Source organism: Leptopilina boulardi, unplaced genomic scaffold (genome assembly GCF_019393585.1).
Source record: "Leptopilina boulardi isolate dan_hultmark-lab unplaced genomic scaffold, ZJU_Lbou_2.1 LbouV2_310, whole genome shotgun sequence".
Taxonomy (NCBI): Eukaryota; Metazoa; Arthropoda; class Insecta; order Hymenoptera; family Figitidae; genus Leptopilina; species Leptopilina boulardi.
Genome location: NW_026137875.1, coordinates 3,190,624 through 3,211,706, shown reverse-complemented (window position 1 = coordinate 3,211,706; position 21,083 = coordinate 3,190,624). Strand labels below are relative to the sequence as shown.

At 29.5% G+C, this 21,083-nt stretch overlaps 1 protein-coding gene across 1 annotated transcript in view; it reads right to left on the bottom strand.

Annotated features, from left to right (window-relative positions):
* The window catches only part of LOC127283647 (zinc finger protein ush), a 95,418-nt gene extending 82,068 nt beyond the window's left edge, over window positions 1-13,350 (bottom strand). The window contains exon 1 of the mRNA XM_051308654.1: window positions 13,269-13,350. Coding sequence (XP_051164611.1) covers window positions 13,269-13,335 — 67 coding nt within the window. The 5' untranslated portion in view covers window positions 13,336-13,350. The remainder of the gene's footprint in view (window positions 1-13,268) is intronic.
* Between the last annotated feature and the right edge of the window lie 7,733 nt (window positions 13,351-21,083).

Here is a 21,083-nt window from a genome sequence, read left to right as displayed (position 1 = left end):
TTCTTGAAAATTCTCAACGCAGCGTCCGAGTAACAGTAACGAGAAGATAAAAATAATAAATCATCGTGAACCCCCCGCGAACATCCGCGCAAGCGAGGCATGCATTTGCCGATTTCTCCGTTGTTGTGTATCGTGGCCCAATGCGGAAATGGGTACGAAGATAGGTTCGTCCTCGGCGGGTTCGTGGCTGCTTGTCTATATTGCTCGCCTGTAGCAAACACATATTGTCTGGCACACGATACACAACGCGCTGTGTGTGCGTATCATCAAAAAGGACGGGGGAGAGAGGCAAGGAAAGAATCTTATCTACTAGTCAAGAGAGAAGACCGATTAATAACAAGTAGTCGTTATGCGGGAGATAAGAAAGTGATATTTTTGTATGCGATTTTTCTTCCGCAGCAAGAGACAACCAATCACAACACCAAGATTTTGTTATTTCCGTGAGAAGAGAGAAGCGAATTTTTTTTTTAATTTTCTTCATTTTTTAACAATTATTAACATTGAAAAATAAATAAAAAGCATTTCACTTTCACCAATTCACTTCTACTTCCATCAATCCACTTTCACTGTATGATTATCACGAAAGTGGAAATGAAATAATGAAACTGGAAAGGCGGAAGTGAGAGTGAAAGTGTGAAAAAAGTGGAAATGGAATAATAAAAGCCGAAGTGGAATAATAAAAGTGGAAGTGAAAGTAAAATTTGAAAGTGAAAGTGTAATTGTTAATTTGTAATTTAAACAAATAACTGTTATTTATTATTATTATTAATGTTTCAGATTATTGAGAGAAAAAAAAGGAAAATTTAATATAATTCAGAAATTTGCTTCAAGGACAAAGTTTGAGGAGATGAGGGAGCGCACTACGGCGGAAAAGATGCAAAGCAGTACCGGGGACGCGATGCAGTAACAATAGTGAGATACCGTTGCCGCACCATTACCCTGATACGGAATGTAGTCCCCAGCGAGCGATGTTAACATCACACTTTGTCAAGTTTGTATATCAATCAGCCGCAGTCGGCGACAGTAATGCAGTCTGACTTTTTGACGATCGATATACAGGGTCGTCAAAATGACGGGAAACAGAGTTCGACGATGAGGAAACCAAAAGAAAATTACACTAATGTATCTAAAAATACTTTAAAAAAAAAAAATTAGAATTTTCTTAAAAAATGAAATTTTTTCATCCCGTGTAATTTTCTAACTCAATTTTTTAAAACTGAAATTTGCCTAAATACTCCAACAATTTTTTATTTCGGGTAATATTTTATTCCAATTTTTATAAATAATCAAATTGTTGTACTTGATTAGCACCACTCAGCGCAAATTAGTTATTCAAAATTTGAATATTTGAAAAATCGGGACAGAAAATTACCCGGGACAAAAAAATTTAACTTTTTTTTTATTTTCGATATTGGAGTGGTTTCCAATGTATTTTTATCCGTTGAGCACGAGTCGGAGGTTCAAAATTGCCTAGCACGTCAGGATTTTGAAAAAAGTGGGAATAAAGACACAAAAAAAGTGTTTTTGAGGGTTTTACCCCCCTTTTTCTCAAAATCCTGACGTGCTAGGAAATTTTGGACACCGGGATCGTGTTTAGCGGACAAAAATGCATTGAAAACCACTCCGATATCAAAAATAACGAAAAAAATTTTTTTTTTGATTTTTTACCTCCCACTTTTTTCAAAATGCTATATTTTTTTTTGACTTGCACATGTGAGTCGCAATTTTTTTCTCTCTTTAATCTGACCTGCTAGAAACTTCTGTGAGGTCTTCAACTAAAACTTTAATCACACATTTTAAGACCCACATGCCCAAAAAGAAAAAAAAATAGGGCATTTTGGAAAAAGTAGGGGTAGAGACCCCGAAAATTTTTTTTGTTATTTTCGATATCGGAATGGTTTTCAATGTACTTTTGTTCGCTGAACACGATCCCGGGGTCCAAAATTGTCTAGAACGTAAGGATTTTGAGAAAAGTGGGGGTAAAATGAAAAAAAATTGAAAACTTCTAAAAACACGTTTGTTTTTGTGTCTTTACCCTTATTTTTCTCAAAATTCTGATGTGCCAGACATTTTTGGGACCCGTGGTCGTATAACTCAGCATTATTTGGCGTTATTTTTTCAATCTTTAGAAAAATCGGGACTAAAATTCACTCATGATAAAAAAGGTTTGATTGTTTAATGAAATATCATTTTTTGTGATAAATTTGGCTAATCGCACTTATTGTGAAATGAGTGAAATAAATTTTCAACATAAATAAACAATGAAAGCTCTGGACAAGAATCAATAATGTAATCCCAAGAAGAAGAGGCGTTCATCGGAACATAAACCGCAGTTGGAAGGGCACTGTCTATATATATATATATATTATATATATTTCAATATCAGCAGCATTCAAATAGCGGATAAGCCAAGGAAGTAATAGAAATCTAAACTATTGTTCGACAATACTCTAATCCAGTCCTCTCATCGGATCAAAGGAAGATTTTCACTCCAATGAGAAGTTAACTAGAGAGAAATGTGTTTAGACTTGTGGCTATACATATTATTATAATGTAGCAGGCAGCCGAGCAAACGATCAGTATATATATATACACAACGTGTAAGTTATGAGGAGCACGATTATAATGCTCATCCGGTTATTCAGTATCGACCATCAAGATCATTCTGAGCAACGCCATTGATTCTTCTCAGCCTCGGAGGATATTCTTTGCCTCGTCGCTACACTCTTGTCTCTCTTTTCCTTTGCCATTTTCGTCGCTCTCTTTCTCACTCACTTCCATTCCTTTCACCTTGGCTCGCGCCCGGAAAGAGGAGACAAGACAAAAAAAAAACAAAAAAAAAAAAAGAAGTAAGAATCGAGTAATACAAGGAAAGCAGAATCGAGCTAAGCCTTGAGGAGTTGAGATCAAGACGACTCGAGCACCAGGTGCATCGACGAGACCCAGAGCAAAGAGGGTCCAGAGGAGGATGGTCGTCGATCTGGTGCTGATATGCGTGTGGACTCACGAGACCCTTCTTCTCTCTTCTCATTCTTTGAATCTCCTTCGTTTTCAAACATTCCTTCTCTCTTCATCTTCGACGATAACTACCTCTCTTTTTCTAGATCCATCTTGTTGTCTTCCTCTCGTATATATATATAGACTCGTGTTGGGTCCCAGTTATACCACGGGATGAGAACCCGAGATGCCCTTCTGTTGATACAAATGGGCACCCTATGCCAAGGCGCAACCTGTTATTATACATTCCCCTATACAAACAACGTGTTAATCTGACCCACCCCCTCTCTATCTCTCTCGCTCTACCTCTAAAAACCGTGGAAACCGATTTATCGACTAAAACTACAAGGGGTGAATTCGCGTAAATGTATACCTTATAACAAAGTAAGTGCAACAGATAACCTTCTACTTTGTTGGGGGTCTCTTCAATTTCATAATTCAGAAAAAACCTGATCTCAAATTGAGTACGAAATTCATACTCAATTTAATACGCATCAAAAAATGAAACTTGTCTTATTTCGAGTTACACCGAAAAAAAAATCCTCTTGTTTCAAGAGGATTCCTCTTCTTTCAATGCATATTTTCCTCTAGTATATGCTGCAAAAGGATGTCCTCTAGGTTTAAGAGGATTGTCCTCTATGTACAATTATTCCTCTTAATTTAAGAGGATACTCTTATTTTAAGAGGAAAATATAATCTTAAAAAGAACTCTGAAATAATAAAAATGCAATCATCTAATTCGTATGTCATAGATATAATCTATAAAATTAAAAGGAATAAAATTTGTTAATCCATGATTTACATCTATATTTGAGTATAAATAAATTGAAATTGATTTTAATTTTTTTGAATAAATCAATAAAATCTATTTTTAATAATATTTTTATGCGCAAAACATATAATTCATTAAATTTGAAAATTTATTTTAAATAAATTTTCAAATAAAATTAAAATAAATAAAAATTGTAATAAAATAAATTTTTAAATAGCATAACCTCAAAATTATTTAAATTTTTTTAAAAATTACTTTTAAAAATTCCTTTTACCTACAAAAATAGACACGTATTGTGTAAGTTGCAACTCTATCAAGATATTTAAAAGATTATTATCCATTTTGGTTTATTCCCTTTTTTTCACACAGAAATTAAAACTTTTTCACGCATGATATGCGATTTATGACGCGACGTAAATTATATGACGCAATCATCTTTGCGCATGAGCGACTTTCTATGGGAAATCCTCTTAGAATTTAGAGGAATATTCTTAAACATAGAAGATTATTCTAAATTCTAAGAGTATTATTTTTATTCTAAAAAGATTATTCTGAATATAAGAGGAATGCTCTAGAATAGTCCTTTTGTTTCGATCCTCTTGAAATTAGAGGAAAATATTCTCATTTAAAGAGTAATACTCTTGTTTTAAGAATAAAATTCAAGAGAATTCTGTAAGAGGAATTTTCCTCTGAATACAAGAATATTTTTTTTTCGGTGTATAATGCTTAAAAGTATCGAAATGAGACAGGGCAGTTTCATTTCGAGTAAAAGATAAAAGTTTCAAAATATTATCAAATAACAAGTACTTATATAAGAACCAAAAAAATGTCATTAGATTTCTAATAAAAATAACAAACTAAAATTATTGTATTGTTTAATTTAAAAGCTTGTAATCGTGTAGTAAAATTTTAAGTAAGAGAAACATAGTTTTAGGTTATGAACATGTGTTTTGACAGCAAAAACGGTACTGCCAACGTAAACAATGGCGCGAAATTTGAAAACTGATAAAATTAATTATTATTTAAATAAATAATGATTAATATTTTCTTCTTGAAAAATATTAAATATTCGCACTGACTTCAATAAGAATCTATGTAATATTATTCAAATATTAGAAAAAATTATTTAAATTCTAAATCAGTTTAAAAATATGATACCAACTTAAAAATCTGAAATTAAGGCACTCTCAAATTGAGTAACTTAATGTTGGTCATTTATTTAATTTGATACCGATCTCAAAAATGAATTGCAACAAAAATGAGTCCAATATTGCATAATAATGCGCTAAAAAATTGTAGCGTCAAATTAAAACAAGGGGTTTTATTTTTAATGCATTTCAAATTAAGTAGCGTTACACCGCTCAAATTGATCCCAAAAGGTTTATATATATATTTCTTGCTTCTGAAGAAATGAAAAAGAAATATTTTAAAAAACAAAATATGTCTGTGAGCGATTCTGTAGCAACAAGTCTGGATCACACACGTGGGAGGCATGAGATTCAAGAGCAGATATCATCTCCGCGATGTGGCCTTTGGTTATATATATATATGTAGCTGGACCAATGTCGGACCCCAGCTCGTTTGGTTTTATGATTTGTTTACTTGGATATCGCCCTCAATGCAATTCACCCCGCCCATCTTGGTGCGAAGAATCGAACTTTTGACCCTCGACTAATTGTTGTTGGCTCTAGATCAATGATAGAGATTTTCTCCGCGTTGTTACTCTCTGTCTCTCTCTTTCAGATCCCTTGTATAAAATAAAGGTAAGTCGTTTATACAAGAACGACGTGTGACGACGCCGTGTATATAATCGTGCTACGATCGCGGAGACCAATATCCTTGTGTCATGAAAACCCGTTAATCACTCTATCCTCGCCTTCGACTTTTAGTATTCGTGAACTCCTCGACCTTCATCATTATTTTTCTTGCTTTTCACTTTTTCCAAATACAAACTTGATAAATTACGGTTTATGATAGAATCTATACAAACCTTTTTTTCTTTTTCTTTTTTTTTTGTAATTAGTTTAAGTGAGGTCCCTAGTGAATTAATAATTTTTATAATCTCAAAAATGTTAACACGTATTTAAAAAAACGTTCTTTTTTTGTAATTCGTCTTTAAATTGACATATAAGATAATTTTATATTTACTTTTTTTTTTAAAAAAGGACCTTTATTTTCAAATAAAGATGTTTAACTTTTATTTGGGAGACTTTTTTTCACAGAATTTCCTTTTACCAAACTTTTTATTTAAAAGAATTCTAATTTAACCGAATTTTAATGTATAATATAGTCTTTATTCAACATAATTTTAAGTGATACGAATTTTTAAATGTAAAAATTTCTAATTCACAGAATCTTCATTTGTGGGAATTTTTATTTGCACGAATTCGTATTTGATATAATTCTTAAAACGACGAATTTTCATTTATTCGAAATTGTAAATGACCGAAAAAACATAATAACCTAGAAAAAGATTTTGGCGCGATTTTTAAAATTGACCAATCAGAAATTATCACAAGAAAATCGTGATTGGTAAATTTTAAAAATAGCGCCAAAATCTTTCTTTCGATTACACTAGAACGTCAATCGAGAACACGTCAGTCGAGAACAGAGCAAGGGAACACTTGAAGGGAAGTGGGGAAGCGGGTAGAATTTAGGTTATGACTGACGCCAAAGTCGTACTTGTGATTTTTAAATTTAAGGTGGATTCAGTGCCCCACTAGTGAAAATCCCCTAGATAGAATTCACATTGTTGCGTAAGGCCCTTCATACGGCCCTGAGTGTTTTTATTTTCGAGCGATAAAAATCGCGTCAATCGAGAACAGCACTGCACATTCGTCTGTTCTCGATTGACGTTTTAGTGTATTTGCTTGGCCATTTACAATTTTGGATAAATAAAAATTTGTCGTTTTAATAATTCGTACAAATAAAAATTTGAACAAATAAAAATTCGGTGAATTGGAAATTCTAAAATTAAAAATTCGAAGCTTCTTAAAATTCTATTAAATGAGAATTCTGCTAAATTAAAATTCGATTAAATTAGAATTTTTTTAAATATGAGTTACAAAAAGAAATTCTATAAAATAAAAATTCTATCAATTAAAAATTTGATATCAAAAAATTCTGTAAAGTAAAATTTTGTTTTAAAATTAATTTTGTTCAAATGTTAATTCGAAAAATGAAAATTTGTCAAAAAAATAATTATATGTAATAATTATTTTTTAATTTGAGGTTATGTTACGGTTAATTTATTTTTTACTGTTCTATTGGATAGATTTTGTTAAAATTTTTGTTTTTTTTTGGTTTGGTTGAATATTTGGTATTTTGCGAGAAATTGAACAATTTAAAATCTCACCAAATAAGAATCAGCAATGTCTGCAAACTTACCTAAAACAGAAAAAATTAAAAATCATTAGAAATTGCAAAAAAAGAAATCGAATTTAAAAATTATATATAGGAGTGAATGGACAACAGTGGATCATTTCATTATTCAATAATTATCAATTATATAATTATCAATTAATTAATTAATTAATTAATTTATGCTGCAAAATATATTCACTGCGGGAAGACTTAATGAAATACAAAACTGAACATTTGAATAGTATATTATAGCATTGAATAGTTAATATATAAATAGATATATAGGGTCAATTTTGGATAATTTGAAATTCGTGACAAGAGTTGTTCACAACGATTCATCCCTCTCTTGTCTATATTATCAAGATCAGTATACGAGGTGCCCATGAAAGATCTGCCCTATCTCGTCGACTTTCAGAGCTGAAAGGAAACTTATCTTACTTTTGCACTCGTACTCCCTTCCTACCACCCCCATTCGTCTAGATCTTCTTCTTCTTCCTCCTCCTCCTCCTCGTGGCCGTTTCCGATATTAAAAATACTCACTGGCATATAGATAGGCACTTGGTTATCGGACTTGGGCACTCGAAGGAACTTCTATTAAAAATAGTTATCTCTATCTTAGTCTGGTATATACTGCTATATAACATTGCAAGTATGCCAGACTCGCATGCCGACTTTCGCGCTGGCAATTTGGCCCATCGGCTCTGTCGTATAACGTTTTAAAGACGTCGAGAGAGTTCTCAGGAGATAACCCGCGGAGATTTTATCAGAGGTAAATGTTTGATCCCGTTCTATCGACCAACGAGGCTTATCATCATCATCATCATCATTTTTTGCCCAGTACAAATAATATTTCTTGACTCAACAGTCATTTTCGACTTTATGCTTTTTGAATATGAATAAATTTTTCAAAATTTATTTAGAGAAAAATTAATGATCAAATTTATAATTAAATATTATAAATCATATCATTATGATAGCGTATGCTACTCAAAACGAATTGAGAATGTTAATTTTGAACTTCAGTAGTGAATATGGTAAATGTTAAAATTTGAGGTTATGTACTTGTGTGAATTGTCATATACGCAGCGCCACCACTGTAAACTAAAATAAAGGCGCCACAATTTAAAAATATATAAAATTGATTATCATAAAAAAGCGTTTAAAAATCATATTATATATTTTACATTATTATTATCATTATATGTTAATTTTTTTTGCATTCTCCTTATAAATATCGTAAATTTTTATAAAAGTTGGTATCTAGATGCTTTTCAGGTCGTTGAGAGTTAACATCGATTAATTAAAAGAACATTTTGTAAAAATGTAATATTTTCGCCGCATTCCTATGTAGGATTGAAAAGTGCAAAAGAAAAAAATTCCTTAATTCATGATTGATAAATAATTTTACTAGATAACGTTTTTAATATCTATATAGAATAATTAGGAATTTTAAAAGATATAATTTTCAATGTCATTTCCTGCAATGATAACAAAATTTCTATTTAGACAATTTATTATTACAATAAAAAATTGCCAATTAAATTATTATTTCAATGTCGAAACCAAATATATCCACACATAATACACACCTTATCAAAATCAAAATCATAATCGATACTTGGCTAAGAAAAAAAAAACATCGTTCAATCAACTCGACAATCTTTCTCACTGAGAATCAAGTTATCAATAATAAAATCAAGATAAAATTATATTATCAATAAAATTGCCAACAATTTGTCATGTTTATAAAAAAATAACAAGATTTCATTTATGTCTAGACATATCGCTTCGAATATACTAAAATCATCAATAATATTTGAAATTCCAAACGATAAGGGGGAAAAAAAAGAAAATTTAGATCATCAACATTTCTTTTTCTAATTACACAGGACTACAAAAAAAATCCGAACTTTTTTCAAGACAAACCGGAATATGATTTTTTATGATGTATTTTGATGCGCTGAACACAAATCTGAAGTTCGATTTGCTTCATCACGTTAGGATTTTTTTCTAACCTCAAAAAACATGTCTAATCAAACAAGTTACTCAAAATTTTTGTTGGCTTCGATTCTAGGGGTTTTTGGGGTCGCTGATTACGAATCTGATCTCAGATTTTCAAAATTCAAAATGGCGGACAAGATTTTAAAAAATTTATTAGATTTTTATGCGTAATCATGTACCTAGGGGTTTTTGGGGTCTCTGATTACGAATCCGATGTCAGATTTAAAAAATTCAAAGTGGCAGATGCAATATTTTTTTTAAATTGTCTTCCATATTGCATCCGCCATTTTGAATTTTTCAAATCTGAAATCGGATTCGTGATTAGCGACCTCAAAAACTTCTAGAAACATGATTTGCATGAAAATCTAATAATTTTTATAAAAACTTGTCCGCCATATTACATTTGTCATTTTGAATTTTGAAAATCTGAGATCAGATTCGTAATCAGCGACCCCAAAAACCCCTAGAACCAAAGCCAACAAGAATTTTGAGTTAGTTACTTGTTTAATTAGACATGTTTTTTGAGGTTAGAAAAAAATCCTGAAGTAATGGAACAAATCGAACTTTATATTCGTGATTAGCGCATCAAAATACGTCAGAAAATCATATTCCGATTTGCCTTGGAAAAAGTTCGATTTTTTTTTGTGGGAAATTTTTTTTAAGTAATTAGAAATTTGTTTTGTTTTATAAATTTCTATTTATTAGAATCAAATATAGTTATAATTACTTAAAGCGATCATACAAAATTTTTTTAATTTAATTAATTATTCAATTATTTAATCAATAATTTTTGTCTAAAGTAAATTAATTTAAAGATAAGTTGTTTAGATCATACAATACGACATGAAAATGTCCTGTTTTTTGGATTATCTCCGACACTGTTTTCTTGAAAGTATCAATTTGATACCGAATTGAATTAAATTATGTTTTGATCCAAATATTGCGGGATAAATTGGTTGCAATTTGACATTTTCAAATAAACAGTGCATATACATACAATAATATATCGCGAGAAGGTGGAAAATTTTTTTTTTTTGCACATCAAATTCTACGAGCGATCTTGGTTTCGCGATTTGATGCCTTTGGGGATTTTGAAAGAGAGAGAAAGAGAGAGTCTTCGATAAGCTCGTTTGCTGTGGATTGGCCCAAGGATGAAGGAAGGAATCGCGGGTGGGATCGTGGTTCCACGAAAGGTAAAAGCGAAATAAAGGATCATCGGGGGGGGGGGGGGAGAGAATAGACGCCGGGTTATAACCAACAAGCAAATTAACACGTGGGAGGGTCCGATCGGCAAATGAGATAATTGTACAACGAGAGGCCCCGCAGCTTTCTCGCATAAGCTCACCACGACGAGAGCCACGAGTCGATCAGCGGAAGGCGGGCTAACGATGAATCGATCGATTCTATATACAATATCGATTTTGCTTCTTCCTTCTTCAGTTTCTCCTTTTTACGCGCTTCTCACACCATAATAAAATTAATGAAAAAAAAAAAATTCAAAATTTATAAAACTCTCAAACTTTTCTTTGTTAAATCATCATCGATCAAACTATAAGTATATATATATATTTATAAACATAACTGATACATGAGAAAACGGGCTTTCCACAAGTGAATCATCAATAAGAAAATAAAACAGTATAAGTATATTATTAAATTGTTTCATGATTTTATCACTTGAAGCTGCGCGAGTAATATTACTGTAAATCGAGGAGAAGTGATTTCATTTCAATTTTTTAAGAACTTCTAATTATTCAATTATTTAAATATAGTTTTGTTAAAAAAATAAAAGAAAATTCTTTTCTCTCTATTAACGTTTTTATAATTTTTCACCTGAAACTTGGTAGAGATTTTTTTTTTACCAAATTTTCATATACCAAAAGAATTTATAATTGATCGAATTTTTATGCTACCAAATTTTTAATTAACCGAATTTTCAATAAAGAGATTTTTTATTTAAACGAATTATTATTTAGCAGAAATTCTCTTTTCCAAATTGAAACAGCAGAATTTCCATTTCATCGAAAATTTATTTTTTAGAAGTTTCATTTGTACAAATTGTCATTTTCAAATTACCGAATTTTCATTTGACCGAACAAAATAATTGACAGAAAAATTTGGTCGCGAATTATAAAATTAATCAGTCAGAAATAATTGAGAAAATTTTGATTGATTAATTTTAAAATTCCCGCCAAAACTTTTCTGTCCGATATTTGTTGGGCCATTTATAATATTTCGGTCAAATGAAAATTTTGGCGTTTTCAAAATTTTTATCAAAATGACAATTTTGTACAAATAAACATTTTGGCAAATGAAAGTTTCGGTGAAATAAGAATTCTAGCATTAAAAAATTCGACTCGTCAGTCAAAATTCTGTCAAATGAGAATTATACATGGAGAAAAATGGAAAAATTAATATAGTAATTTTTACTATACTTTAAAAGTGATAAACCTGAACTATCCGCAGTTTCGGCGCATTTCTGGTAAATTTTACTCCAGAAATAGTAAAATTTACACCGAAACTAGTAAAATTTACTCCTGAGATAGTAGATTTTACTATTTCTGAAGTAAAAATGGCCAGAAATGCACAGAAACTGATTTTACTTTTAAAGTAGTAAAAGTTACTTTATTCCCCACTTAGAAAGATTCCCCGGAAAGTGCCCCCTGGAGGTTCTATCAGAATTCTGCCAGAACTACCAACGTAATTCCGTCGGAATTCCATCGGAGTTCCAAATAATTTCCGATGCGATTCCGACGGAATTCCGATTAATTTGTTTCAAAATTTTTAGAGTCCCAATTCCGTCGGAACTTCGTCGGAATCCCCTTGGAAATTTTTTGGAACTCCGATGGAATTTTGACGGAATTATGTTGGAAGTTCCGGCGGAATTCTGATAGAACCTTTCCAAGTGGGTCGTTTTTCCATTTTTCTCCGTGTATGTTAAATGAAAGTTTGGTTAAATTAGATCACCTAGAAAATCTGTTTTACAAAAGTTTAACTAAATAAAAATTCCTGTAATTTTGAATACAGTTATATAAAAATTCAATATAACCCACTTGGAAAGATTCCCCGGAAAGTGCCCCCTGGAGGTTCTATCAGAATTCCAAAGAATTTCCGATGGGATTCCGACGGAATTAGGACTTTAAAAATTTTGAAAAAATTAATCGGAATTCCGTCGGAACTCCGTCGGAATCTCATCGGAAATTCTTTGGAACTCCGATGGAATTCCGACGAAATACGATTTCTATTTAATCGAAATTTTTATGTACGAAAAAACATTCAGTAAAAACATTTCGGCGCGAATTTTAAAATTAATCACTCAAAATTTTCTTGTTAAAATTTTTAAATTCGCGCCGAAATCTTTATATACTACATGTTTTTTCGAACAAATAAAAGTTCTGTCAAATAAAAATTCTGTGAAGGGAATTTTTGGTTATATAAAAATTCTACAATATAGAAAATTAGTTAAATGGCAATTCTATCAAAAAATAATTCAAACAAATTTAAATTCAGCTTAAAAAAAATTCTATATAATGAAATTCTATCAAAATAAAATTTCTAAAAAATTAATAAATTTTAGGCATTATTCATGCGTCTCAATATTTTTTTCCTATTACTGTCAAAAAGCAAAATTGAAAATAATAGGAAACCGATTATTATTATTATTATTATTATTATCGATTATTGTATTCGAAAATCAATAAATAAGCAGATTTAAAGATATAATATGTATCACAGACTTTCCAATTCGTTGACATTTTAAACAGTACACAGGATAAGCAGAAAAGGGGGAATTTTAAGACAACTGGCGCGGAGACAAATGCCAACGGCAACGATAGAGAGGAAGTGACGTCATGCGAAAGTAACGAGCGCATTCGCGATAGGGCATAATCGTCCGATCTTAATGAAGTCCTCCCATTAACGCCTTGAGGACACGAACATATATATATATATATATATATATATATATACACACAAAAACGTCGTCGCGACGACTTTATTTTCCGCTCTTTTCTTCGCGCAATATAGAGAGAGGCCTAATCAAGCGAGTTTGTATCAAAACCAAATTTCTACATATATAATACCGGAAGTGCCAGTCAGACGCACATTAACTCACTATATATAATTATAAACTCACTTGATCCGGAAATAGATGTCATTGTCCGAAGACAACCTCGTCGTTGACGCCACAAAAGGACACTCATTCTTTGATGATAATTATCCTATTCCTTTATGAATTTGCACTTTTTTATTTTTAAAATACGGGAAATATCCTTAAATTGCAGACAATTTATTTATCATATAAATCTCTGTGCAATTAGTTAATGCTGAGAGGAATAAATGAAACAAGTTCTCTTAATTAAACGTGTTGTTAAATATAAAAATTATATATTTTTTAATAAAGAAAGAGAGAGAGAGAGAGATTAATCTAAAATTTTCTTTTTATCAATTCAGAAGAATTTTTGTGTTTTTAATAAAATAATTTTTTTTCTTTTTTTTTACAAACACAAAATTCATTTTATAAAAATTCAACAAAAAATCACGGACAAATTTTTTTTTAGAAATCAGTCAATGATATTGAATTATCTGTGGATTTTTTTTTCCTTACATTATATATGATAAGCAATTCTTCGTCACTGATAGGGGAAAGTTGATTAATGTATATATCACAGAAAAAAAAGTGTAACATATATAGTATTAAATATTTAAAAACTCATTAGATTTATATTTAAAAATCGATTAAATAGTTAAAGAAAGATAAAATTCAATTTATAAACAATTCACTGATTCGTAAATTGGGAAGAAAAAAATTTTGTTTGAAATAGCTAAATTTTGGTTGAAACAAACAAATTTTGTTTGAATTGAAACAAATAAATTTTGGTTGAAACAACCAAATTTTGATTGAATCTACCGAATAATAATGTATTGCTATACAGTTAAGTAAAATTTGTGTTGAATGAACCAAAAATTTATTTGGCTCAATTAAATTCTTTCTTTGTTCGAAAAATTTATTAAAATTAACAAAACGTTATTATTTGTATCAAAGAAATATTTATTTGTACCAAACAAATTTTATTTGAAGCCACCAAAAAATTTTGTTAATACAAAAAAAAAAATATGGTACATTTGATTCAAACAAAATTTTTCTCTAAGTTTATTTTTCTAGAAGAAAAAATTGTTTTCTTTTACAGAATTGTGTAGAAAAATTAAAACTACCTTTTTTGTTAACTTTTCAAAAAATTGATTTTGTATAAATAAAAAGGTAAAATGTTTCATTTATTCCTGAAGCATTTCAGATAAAATTGCAATAAAATTTGTTTCATAAAATCACTATTTTTCATGAATATCACTAAATTTCAAATGTCATACAGTTTTTCGAAAAAAAAGAAAAATACAAATTAATTCGAATAAAACTTTTTGCCGAATTGATATAATTAAATAAAAATTGTCACTTTTTTCCATACTGAAGGCACACATAAACTTTTCGACTGAATGAACATTCACTTTGAACGAACATTTGAATTAGAGAGAAAGAGAGATAGATAGAGAGAGAGAGAGAGAGAGAGAGAGAGAGAGAGAGAGAGAGAGAGAGAGAGAGAGAGAGAGAGAGAGAGAGACAAACACACACACGCGCTGACAGAATTTGCTTTTGTCACAAGAGCGTATAAACAAGCGCGGATAATCGAAATCGCACGAACATGCTTTTATTGAACATTCGCTGGCGGAGGAATGATAAAAGTGAGATTCACTATCGTCTATATCTTATCAGAATCGTACGCGCGTCGTTGACACGTTTATATTAGTAATCGATGTAAAATGATCGATTAATACCATTGTCAAATAGCACGATTATAACACAAGATATAAATAAATATATAATATAGATGTAGATAATAAAAAATAAAAAAAAAAAAAAAAAAAACGACTGAGTAGATTTTTTTTCCACATAAAGAGAGACTTGTGTTCACCAAGCAGGCATTAGTATCACTGGGTGCCTTCTTTGCGACAGGGAGAGAAAGACTCATGGTACCTGTTATCAGTTATGTTTCGTTTTCCTCTCTTTTCTCTCCTCGACTCTCTCTCTCTCTCTCTCAGACTCTCTCTTCATATGCTTCTTTCTCTCCTGCGTGCTCTTATTCTTTTGATAAGACCAAACAAACATTCTCTATCTTCTTTACTCAAGAGAGAAAAATAAGAATGTGATTCAGTGTCTTGAGAGCAATTTGGGTTTGTATAAGGAATTTTAACTTTTGTCGCAATTTAAAATCAAGGACGCATTTGACGATTATTTTATTTATTATTATTATTATTTTTATATTATTATTTATATAATATTACACTCAGAGAAATGGTATATTTGTCTCTGAGCCTACTAACTCATTTATTTGTTGCAAATATATTTTATTTCATTGAAATAAAAAATTTATTTGAGCCAAAGAAAAATTTATTTCTGACAAATAAAACTTTTTTATTTACGCCAAATAAATAAGTTAGTAGGCTCTGAGACAAATATACGTTTATTTAACTCAAATATATTTTATTTGGTTCAAATAAATCATTTCTCTGGGTGTAATTAACGTTATTAGGTATATTATACATTATTATTCATGAGTCTCAAATTTATTTATTACATGGAGAAAAATGAAAAAACGAATAAAGTATCTTTTACTATACTCTAAAAGTAAAACCGGAACTGTCCGCAGTTTCTGCGCATTTCTGGCATAATTTTTACTCCAGAATTAGTAAAATTTACTCTTGAAATAGTAAAAATTATTTCGGAAATAGTAGATTTTATTATTTATGGAGTAAAAATTGCCAGAAATGCGCAGAAACTTAGGACAGTTCCTGTTTTCCTTTTAAAGTATAGTAAAAGTTACTTTATTCGTTTTTCCATTTTTCTCCATGATAGAATTTTCTTTTAAATCGAATTTACATTTTTTCGAATTATTTTTGATAGAAATTATTTATTTATTCATTTAATTTTCATTTAACCAAATTTCTTATCTTAATTATTTATAATAATTATTATTTTTCATTAAATTACATCGGCATAATTTAAAAAAAAATTTATAATATCTAATTTTGTCTGTCAGGTGAAATTTCTTTTTTTCTAATCTAAAGGTCATCTATAAATAGATTTTATTAATCAGGTATTTTTTTCGATATAATTCTTTTTGATGATAAAAACAAAATTGTAAAGATATCTGATGCAATTGCAAAATTAAGAAAATTCTTTTGATATAACGTCTAGTTCACTGATTCATTCACTCATCGTATAAATTTCATTATCATTAAGACTTTGTTTATACAAAATTACTCTAATAATATACTATTATTTTTGTTATATACAAAAGGATGACTTGAATTTTTTGAGGTTATGTTTATATTTTAACTCTGAGTTTTGACCTACTTTTGAGGTTATGTTTGCCGATTTTAATTTCAAACTCAGTATCTTGACCCTTTAACCTAATTTTGAGGTTATGTTTTAAACTTAAACCTATAGCAATCTTTTGACTTATATTTAGGGTCAATATACAGAAAAATAACCTCAAAATTAGGTCAGTTTCAAGGTCAAGAGGTCGCTGGGTTTGAGATTAAATTTTGGGCCAAAATACTAACAAATATAAAAACATAAATTCTTAAAATGGCGGCGGCTAAATCTTTTTGTAATATAATGAAAAGAAGAAAGGCAAAGTTGGGAGGGTAAAAGTAAAGAAGAAAGGTAAGTTATGTTTGTCTTTAACTTATGTTTTTGACACACGACATTTGATTTTGAGGTTATGTTTGTCTTTAACCTTTTTTTTGACATATAGCCTTGAGTTTTGAGGTTATGAACGTTTTAACATGTTTTTGACATTTAGCCTTGAGTTTTGAGGTTATGTACGTTTTAACCAGTGTTTTTGACATTTAGCCTTGAGTTTTGAGGTTATGTTCGTTTTTAACTAGTTTTCAACATTATTAGTTTACAACTATTGAAACCGGCGGCAGTAAAATCTTTTTACAATATATACAAAGTCATATACATATTGCAGTGAAACAATTTAAATTTATATTTAAACGGTAAAAATTAACATGGATATCTTTACTACTTTTTAGATAAGACAAATGTAATTAACTTACTGTATATGTATATATATATAGTAATGATTTTAACTCTGTTCATTGTCAACAAAATTTTATTAACCTATGCAGGTGCTTCTTCAGTGTGGAATAATGATGATAATAATAATAATAATAATAATGATAATAAGAATAATAATATTAAAGGCCCTGATGTCAGAAAAGTGCGGGCTTGAACTTCGAAGATAACTTAAAAGATAAGCCAACAGTGCGATAACGATATAACGATAAGAATGACAATATATCCAAATAGTGTTATTACCAGCCAGTGACTAACACGATCGTAAAACACATAAGCAACCTTATCTTTTTTACTATATTATTTTCTTTCTTACGTAGGGGCTTTTCCGCACAATGAGAATAAAGGTTTTCTCCTTCTGACAGGTATAAATTACAGGTATATATATATATATATATATAGGTATACTCGTTAACAATGCTCGTTAGTAATTTGTAGTTCGATATTGAATCCTATCATGACTTTGCCAAATGAAATAATCTTTGCTTTTATTATGGTAGTTAAAACTATACTATATTTAATAATAGTTATCAATATCAATATAAAAATAAGTAATATAATATAATTTATTAATTACAATACCTATATGTAAAAAAGTCTGCTGATATTCCACACAGTTTCTGCAGACTGCTTTACTGGGGTAATTATATATATACATAATTATAATTTACTCTCTAAATTTGAATTAATAAAAATTTTAACTTAAATTTTTCATACTGAATTATATATTTTTATTTAAAAAAGTTGAAATTTTATATTCTTAATTTTTTAAACAATTAATAAATTTTTTTAAAGAGCCGTTTTAAAAATACGCTACTTTTGATTTTCAATTAAATTTTATTGTATCTTCAATATTGAAGATAGCATATTTTTAAAATGTCGCTTTAAAAATATTAATTAATTATTTAAACAGTTAATTTAAAAAAAAAGTTTTAACTGTTTTAAAAAATAAAAATATATTTCAATACGAACCATTTAAGAGTTTAAAAACTAAAATCCATCAAGTAGAACTAGAGATAAAACATTTTCAAAAAGAAGGTGAAAAAAAAATTTAATATGGCGGACAGTTTTTGAAATTTTTATGAAGTATTAAAGAATACTTGACACAATTCTTAATAAATACAGTTCTTTTGAATTTTTAACTGTTCGATATTTTGATAATTAGGCTAAAAATTACAATAAATAAATAGAAAAATAATTCCTAGTTAGGAAGAATCGAATCCCGGACCCTGGTCCTAGAAATCCAATAACAAAACCTCTTAGCTATCACACATTTAATATAACATATTTTATTAATAACTTAATTCCTTTGTATTTTAAACATTTATCATTTTATTTCATTACTATTTTACAAATAAATTTTTTTCTAAATTATCATAAAAAATATTTTATATAAATATTTAGTTATTCAATTTTTTCTTTTATGAAATAATAATAATAATATAATAAAAAATTAATTACTTCTAGTCAATAAAGAAAACTGTTGTTTACACAGAAAATTAAAAGGCATTAAAATAAGCTGCAACGCTTCTTATTTTAATCCAATTTTGCTTATTTTAATCCATTTTGGTATTAAAATAAGCAAAATTGGATTAAAATAAGAAGCGTTGCAGCTTATTTTAATGCCTTTTAATTTTCTGTGTAACTTTTCGGCAGCTATGCAGTCCTCATCAGAAACTTAAAAAAAAACAATTCAGTAGTACACTATACTTTTTTATATAATTTTTTTTTTTTAATTTCTGATGAGGTCAGTACAGCTGCTCTACTGTCCAAAGTAAAAACCTAGTAAGTCGCATTTGCCGTAAGGTCGAAAATCGTGTCAGCAGTTCTACTGATTTTCACCCTTACGGCAAATGCAACTTACTAGGTTTTTACTTTAAACAGCAGAGCTGCCGAAACGTTAAACAACAGTTTTCTTTATTGACATAGAGTAATTAATTTTTCATTTTATTTAAAAAATTTTACCGAGTGATAAATTTACATTTTATAAATGATAATAATAAAAAAGATTTAGTTTGAGAGTCAATCCTCGAGTATTTATCTTTCATATGGAACAAATTTGATAGATACCAAACGTAGCTTGATATCATTTCGTATCTCCTATAACATACATATATATATAGAGAGAGGGGAGGATAAGATGTCTGAGAAAAAAGAAAGAAGGACACAGAATTATTGAGTGTAGGACTATCTTATACGTCGTCTAGACTCTTCCAAGAGTTGTTCCTGGATTTTCTCCCCCAAAATACTGAGTACTCGACCAAGAGGGACAAGACAGTGAGTCGTCTGTTGAAAATTCCCTTGCCTCTTCTCCACTGTGCCTTATAGTGGATCTTAACGAATAAGATAACGCGGCGCCAGGGACTCCTCAATATTCTCCAAGAGGCCAACGGTCACCGCTCTCTCAGCTAAAATTCATATACGATGAGGTCATATCAATTACCAAAAATCTCTTGCAGTTTACACTTGTAGAGTTATATCTTCTTCCCTTTTTTTTTCTTTCTTTCTCATTTTTTTTTTCTTTAGCCTTTAGAATATATCTTTGAGCAAATCTTCAAAGATTCAAAGGGTTCTTTTTCATATATTTCACTCTCTTCTCTGAGTTTCGTTTGTTATATATTCTTTATAGACGATTTCTCATCTTTTGTACCATTTATGTTCTTTTATAAACCATTTGTTGTTCTTCGGTTTATATCTTTTTTTTATCCATTTATATATATATTTGTTGTACATTTTTCTTTCTTTCCTTTATAATTCATTTGTTCTCAATTTTGTCCATTAATTCTTTTTTCATCCATTTATTCTCCTTTGAAACAAATTGTTCTTCATTTCCTTTATATATATAAAATACAATACCTATATAGTCAGTATAAATGATCGCCGAAATATATATATATATATCAGATCAAAATATTTGGAATTTAACTATGTGTCATCATCACTTATCATTTTCATTATTCCTCTGTCATTTACAGTGAATTGAACACACAGTGGAGGGAAATTAGTTTTGCATTTTCATTATAGACCAACGCACATTCGATAAACACACGCGATTCAAATCGTGCCAAATTAAAAATTAAATTGTATTCCATTAATATGTGTAAACAAAAGATTTTCAACTTGTCAATTTTCCTTGGTATTGTATTATAAAAAGATTTCGCTGCCGCCGGTTTCAGTATAGTAGCTGTATAATAATTATATCAAAAACATAGGTTAAAAATGAACATAACCTCAAAAATCAAAGTCAAACGTCAAAAATTTATGTTAAAAGGAATATAACCTCAACATTTATGGCCAAACATCGAAAACGTAGGTTTAAACGAACATAACCTCAAAAATCAAGGTCATATGTCAAAAACAAAGATAAAAGACAAACATAACCTTAAAATTTTTATGTCACATGTGAAAAAATAGGTTAAAGATGAATATAACCTCAAAGTCCAAGGTTAGATGTCAAACACATAGGTTATAAACCAAGATTTTAACCTCAAAATCAGCGGTCCTTGAACTAAAAATTTACTCAATTTTTAGGTTATGTTAGTCGATTTTAACTTTAAACTCAGCGAGCTCTCGACCTATGCATGTCCTTAATAGTTGACCTTGAAATATAAGATTATGTTTGCCTCTTAATTCTTGTTTATCACCTAATTTTTAGATTATGTTTTCAGGTTTGTTAGTACTTTGTTCCTGAACATACATACACTGAAAAATTTTTGGTTCAGCAGCTGCCCCAAACGAAAAATTTCTTTATTCATACTTCACTACTTAATATTTATACCATAAGTTTTTTTTTATGAGTGAAGTTAACTGAAT